At 41.7% G+C, this 6381-nt stretch overlaps 1 protein-coding gene across 1 annotated transcript; it reads right to left on the reverse strand.

The window, feature by feature from the left end:
- Positions 1–262: 262 nt before the first annotated feature.
- On the reverse strand, positions 263–1324 carry LOC149644582 (uncharacterized). The gene has a single exon (XM_089850356.1). It carries the CDS (start codon positions 1322–1324, stop codon positions 263–265), a length of 1062 nt encoding a protein of 353 aa, XP_089706482.1.
- Positions 1325–6381: the final 5057 nt, after the last annotated feature.

Below are 6381 nucleotides of genomic sequence, written 5' to 3' on the forward strand. Positions count from 1 at the left end.
AAAGTTTATTTACTGACCGAAGTCAATCGTTATAAAATAAGTTCAATTAAAAATCAAGAAAAAATCAAGACTAGCTTATCAAAAACTTCGAATCTTAAATTACAGTTCGGTTACAATCTCTTATCTTAACGCATATTTTTTAACGTTGGTTTTTTTAGCTTTACTAAGACACTTTAGGCCTAAAGTCTATTTTTTCCGATTACTAGTTTTTTAGTCTATTTTCTACAATCTCCCCGCCGATGGCGAATTAGTGAGTTCATCTTTAATTGATCTCCAGAGGACATATCAGGTCAATTGGTCTTTTGAGAATGACTTGTGATGGGAGCCAAATGGAGCACGAACGTAGTTTCCCATCTCGACCTTCGAATACTTCTTCGATGCGAACTATCTTCCACATATGTCGAGGAAGGTTGTCATCCTTCAGTAAGGCCATTTCTCCTGGTATGACGTTGAGTGAAGACGTCTTTTGGGATACTTGATGGGCGGATCTCAATTCCAATATATACTCCTTCCGCCACCGCTTCCAGAAATGATCAACTAGCCGTTGTTGAAGGTACCATCGCCGCCTTAATTCATCCTTCAATTCTTTGCTATTGAACTTGGGATCAGGAGGCAAAGAGGTTACACGGTGGCCAGTGAGAAAGTGACTTGGCGTTAGTGGTTCTTCGTCGTACTCTTCGCCAACATAAGTTATTGGACGTGAATTTAGAACTGCTTCGATTTCCGTTAAAACTGTCGTCAATTCCTCGAATGATAGGAACGATCGGCCGAGTATCTTCTTTAGACAGGATTTCGTGGATCTGACTAAACGCTCGTAGAACCTGCCCCACCATGCGGCGCGTTCTACAATGTACTTCCAGACAACTCCTTGTTGTCTGAAGAATTCCTTCACTTCATCATTATTAATTCGTTTCCACAGCAACTGCAACTCTCGATCTGCTCGTTTGAATGTCAATGCATTGTCGCTGTAGACGACATTGATCATTCCTCTTCGGGAGATAAACCTACGAAAAGCCTGGAGGAACGATTTAGTCGACAGGTCCGACACCATCTCAAGATGCAACGCTCGCGTGACTCCACAAGTGAATAACGCTATATACGATTTTTGTCTTTCATTTGCGCCTTTGGTAAATACAGGTCCTGCAAATTCAAGACCTGTGACTTCAAACGGTTCCGCTTGTCGAACTCGGTCAGCTGGTAATGGTGCGGTCTCTTCTTTAGTCGGTTTAACCCTGAGCTTCGTACATATGAGACATCCACCGATTCTCTTCTTAACTTGCTGTCTTGCCTTTAAGATCCAAAACCTTTTCCGAATTTTGGCCATGGCGGAAGATGTTCCCAGGTGTAATACTTTTTTGTGGGCGTTATCGATTTGCAACAACGAAAATTTATGTTCGTCGGGTAATATGATGGGATGTTTTTCATCATAAGAAAATGTAGAACAATGTAGGCGTCCCCCAATTCTGATTTTTCCATCGTCATCGAGAATTGGGTTATACTTCAAAACAGTTGAGTTTTCTGCTAATATCTGTTTGAGTTTTAGGCTATTTAGTTCTTCGGGAAAACTCTGCTGTTAGGTTAATCTGATCCAATATAGTTCTGAGGTTTTCAATTCTTCGGCGGTTAGGACTCCGGAAGTTCTTGTTTCCGGAGTTTTCTTCAGATTAGAGACGTATCTTATGACGCAAGCAGTGACTCTTAGAACTCTTGAGATCGCACAGTTTTCCAGTGTAAACATGGGTTCGAATTTTCTAACGTTGCAAAGATTTTAAGCAGTCGTTGTTTGCTTGGCTCTTAATTCTTCGCGTACGTCATCTTCTTCAATTACTGGTGTGTTTTTTTGGCCAGTAAATTTCAGGCAGTCTGAGCCATGAAGGTCCTCTCCACCAATTGCGGTTCCTTGTTGTTCCTTGGCTCTTTGTCCTCTGCTGAGATAGTCTGCTGGATTTTCAAGGCCTGGACAATGATTCCATGATTGTGGCTCGCTCAATTGTTGAAACTCGACGACTCGATTATTTACGAAGGGGTTCCAACGACTGGCTTGGCCTTTAATCCAATGAATTGTGATATCCGAGTCACTCCAGTAGTATATTTTTAGGTTCTTGTCCTTAAAGTTATTTCGTATACGATGAGTGAATCTAGCACCAACAAGGGCGCCCAATAATTCAAGTCTCGGAACTGTAAGTTGTTTGATAGGGGCCACACGGCTTCTGGATCCAATGAGGCTAACAGTGATCAATCCATCCTTTGACATACTTCGCACATATAAACACGCTCCGTAAGCCCTTTGACTTGCGTCAGTGAAGCAGTGAAGTTGAACCGAAGCTTCCGGTTGAAGGTTCCATTTAATCTTCGCCTTAGTCTTGATAACGTCTGTTTCATATACTTCAGATGCCAGTATGTCCGATTCTAGTTCTTCGTCATCGAGTTCGTTTTCGATAATGGCATTCAAATCCTTTAGTACCTTGTCTTGCCTCTGACAAAGGGGTGTGGAGCTGTCCAAAAAGCTTTTGTATAGCTGCAACGTATTCACAAACCGATTCGTGGGGGCGTTGTACACGATCATCTACTTTATCTAGAACAAACTCATCGTTCGAAGAACGTTCGAACGTGTCTTTTATACTATTCTCAAAATGACCCCATGATTGAAAAGTTGGTTGCGCCATAAACCAATCTAACGCGGTGCCGTCAGTGGCGCCGCCAGACGTAATCGCGGTAAGCGACTGCTAACTTCAAAATTTGAAAGGAGCCTAATTTTGGAAGAAGGGCCTCATTTACAAAAATACGATTTTACTGAAATTATTCAAAATTTAGTCCTGGAGTCGCAGGTGGAATACCGCGGTGGCTATTGCAGGTTTGGCCGACTTTTGTAGACCGTCGCTATCATAATGGGATGGGGTTAGGTTAGTAAAGAATGCGCTTTGGGGATGGGGACCTTTAGTCCTACCGGGCCTAGAAGTGAGAGGCGAAAATACTTTCACTTGATCGAAGCTTCCTTCTGGTAGGAATTTATTGGAAGCGAAAGAGGTAGCTAAACCGAGCACTTTTCACTTCGACCTGCTCTATTGTGTTACTTTTTTGTGTACTGATAAAGATCGTCAACGGGACGGCGCTGACTCGAGGATTATTATTAGAGTTTATGCTGCACTACTTGTAGGCTTCTACAGTGCAATTGTCCAATGCACTGTAGAACCTTACACGTATTGCAACTCAAACTCTCTACTGTTACTTCTTATTTCGAAACTAGCTGTTACCCGCGGCGTCGCTCGCGTGTAATAAGAACTTCCATCAAAATGATATGAAGAATGGGTAGATTTTACTGATGACTAATATTTTTGTAGCACCCTAGGAGCGAAAGCACTCGGCGATGCCCGTCAGCCCGTCGGGACATTTTTTATTACTTTCCACGCGGACACTATTCCATAAAGAAGGGTCTTTAAGTTTTTGGCCGCCATTTAAAAAGATGGCAACAAATCGAACCCAAAACTTAAAAGACCTTTCAGCCCGTCTATATTTTCAAGGATACCAGTGTACTAAATGTTTGCAAAATCGGTTGAAACGCGCGGACTTTGTTGCATAGAGAAAATATTTTACATTTCTGGTGGCCAATTTTTAAGATGGGGGCGGATTAAAAAATCTTTCTTAGTACGCGCTTACTTTTTATGAGTAACATACCTGCAAATTTTCAGCCTTCTAGGGCAAGTGGTTTGGGCTGGGCGTTGATTATCAGTCAGTCAGTCAGGACTTGGATTTATATAGATATAGATAGTAAATACAAAGAGGAGAGAAAGAGGGAGATAGAAACGCACTTTATAAAATCCGCCGAAAAATGGGAAAATAGGGGGGTAGTAAAAACAATTTTCGGTACGTTTAGTTTTAGGACTCACATCCTTTGCGCAACGGAGGATTGACCTCCTCGCCTTATCTCTGTTATCCCCTACGTCAACTGTGCGCGAGAAAGCAGCGCTAAGGCACCGCGGTGTACCGTAGATTTACCCCCGTTTTCACCACGCATGGATCACGGCTGGGTAGGGGGCCCATTCACAAAATACCGCTTACCCCGCAAAAGTTTCTAGCGGCGCCACTGGCACGGACCTCTTGGCCTTAGTTTCAAATAAGTGTGAAATTGCCTACAGCCTACTACCGTTTCTTGTCAGTACGCACAAAGCTAGTTTACATAGAGACAGAATACGCTGTCTTTTGAGATAGGGAGTTGCTTATCCTATAGGGAGCTAACAACTTCATACGGGGAAGAGATAGTTTGACGTCACGCAGCCACCTTCTGGTTGGCATTTTTGCGCGTATAATACTGTTTCCAACCGTTAGGGGGGATGAAACTCCAGTAAGAGATAGAAGGGTGGACGTTTCAGTGTCAGAACTGTTAGCTTCCTATAGCGTGATTTCCACCGCGCCGACAGACTTGAGTCGCGAGACATTTTCGTGTAGTGCTAAACCGGAAGTAAGTAAGTTAATGCGCGTGGGCGATAAAAATTGGGGTAACTATTTCTTTGGGAGTTAAGCGGTGTATGAATCCGCTGAACTTTACGGCGACACTTTGTTGTTACGGGCTTTTTAACTAGTATCATACTTATTATGATCTCGTGCCTAAGTTTATAGTTGGGGAATCATTGCATTTTAAACGGTTAATGAGAAAGATTAATGCAAATATGAAACTTTAAATTATTAATAACGAAATGAAGTTGTGCTTTCACGAAAAATTAGAAGCGACACTGAGAATATTTCTGTTCAAGTCTACACTAAGTAAGAATGGTGAGACGTGAGCAAGTACTGAGTACTCTAGTAAGCGTGAAACCATAAAGATTACTCGTGTCGCATCTAAATTAGGGATATAAACTTGCCACAAACCCAGATTTCGGTTAACTCGTTCTTAAAAACGGCCGGTTTAACAAATCCAAATAAAATTGACAAAAACAGAAGCACTTAGCAGTGTGAGGAGTATCGAAACACTGAAGCTTTTCTTACCCTTCAGAAATAATGCAAACAAACTGACGTCGCTGACTCACTGCGTCACTACAAAGTGCTGGGCATAAAATTCAAGTGACTGAAACGTGAAAAGTGATGCTGGAGAACAACGGAAAACGGGCCTTATTTTAAATTTTACAAACTCGAAAAAACAAGACTGCCTAAGGGCTCGTGTACTAGCCACATCGTACGAGTGAATAGCCCCTCTGTACCCTACCCTAATGAGTGGATAACCCCTCTATAACTCACCCTAATGAGGGAATAGCGCTATCTTTTACCATGCTTAAATGATTTACCGTGCATAAAATCATAGTGAATAGCCCCTCGATGCCCTACTTTAAACAGTGATAAAATTATAACCGTGCAAATTTACTTATGCTGTAATTCTAATATTCCGGCGAATCGAAGAACAGATAGTTTTAGTGATAATACCCTCGATGAGTTTACAACATAGACTTATGCCGATGCACACTTATCGCATCTTATAAATTTCTAACAAAGACTTATGCCCAGAAACTTTTGAAAGAGAAAGTTTAATTATAGTGATTACCCATTTTATTGATTATCCCCTCGAATTACCAAAGCAATGGTAAAATGATTAAACGCATAACGCTAATTTAAAACTATGTTAGCTCTGTCTAAACCCATATTTGAATTAACCGCCAAAACGTTCCAGTCACACATAACATAGATGGCGATATCGAGCTACCGAACGAGAACAAAACACATGAGGAGCGCGGTAGGAATCGGGGAAAACCGTTATCTATTTAATTAGCACATAAATGAAAAGAAAATAAATATAAAAACCCCAAACATACAAATTCATAACTATCAGACCCCACAGATAAAAATCCAAAAGTATCCGACCCCACAGATTAAGAGTTACCCCACCCCACACCACCACCACATTTTAGAGAAAACATATAAGGATAAAAACTCGGGGAACCTATCAAGCCTCTATGGCTCAGGGGTAGAATGTCTGTCTACTGCGTGAGCGATTCGGGTTCGATTCCCGGCTGCGATTCGAAATTTTTTTTAAAATAATATTAAATCTCTAACCGAGCCCAGTTACCCCTATGGGTGGGTTGTGTTAATGTGGAGTTTCTTTTAAGCTAAAATCTGACGATAACGAAAGCGAAAACTCCGGCCACGAGTACTACTACTACTACTATTACTACGGCTCGGGTCAAACTAAGAGACTCATCGTATACTACGATGTGGCTAAAAAAGTACTTAACGACCTTGGCCGTTCCTTTTTTTATAAAGCAAACAATCTACCCTTTAGAGATCCAGCGTTCATGGGCTGAAGAAGTCACGTCCCTCTCACGTCAATAAAGACTTCCTAGAGAGGAGATCGAGATTTCTAACAGTGTTAGGAAAGGGGGAAAATTTTAACCC

Source organism: Phalangium opilio, unplaced genomic scaffold (assembly GCF_054372755.1).
Source record: "Phalangium opilio isolate 3A_F unplaced genomic scaffold, DU_Popi_V2 ptg000090l_1, whole genome shotgun sequence".
In the NCBI taxonomy this organism is placed as follows: Eukaryota; Metazoa; Arthropoda; class Arachnida; order Opiliones; family Phalangiidae; genus Phalangium; species Phalangium opilio.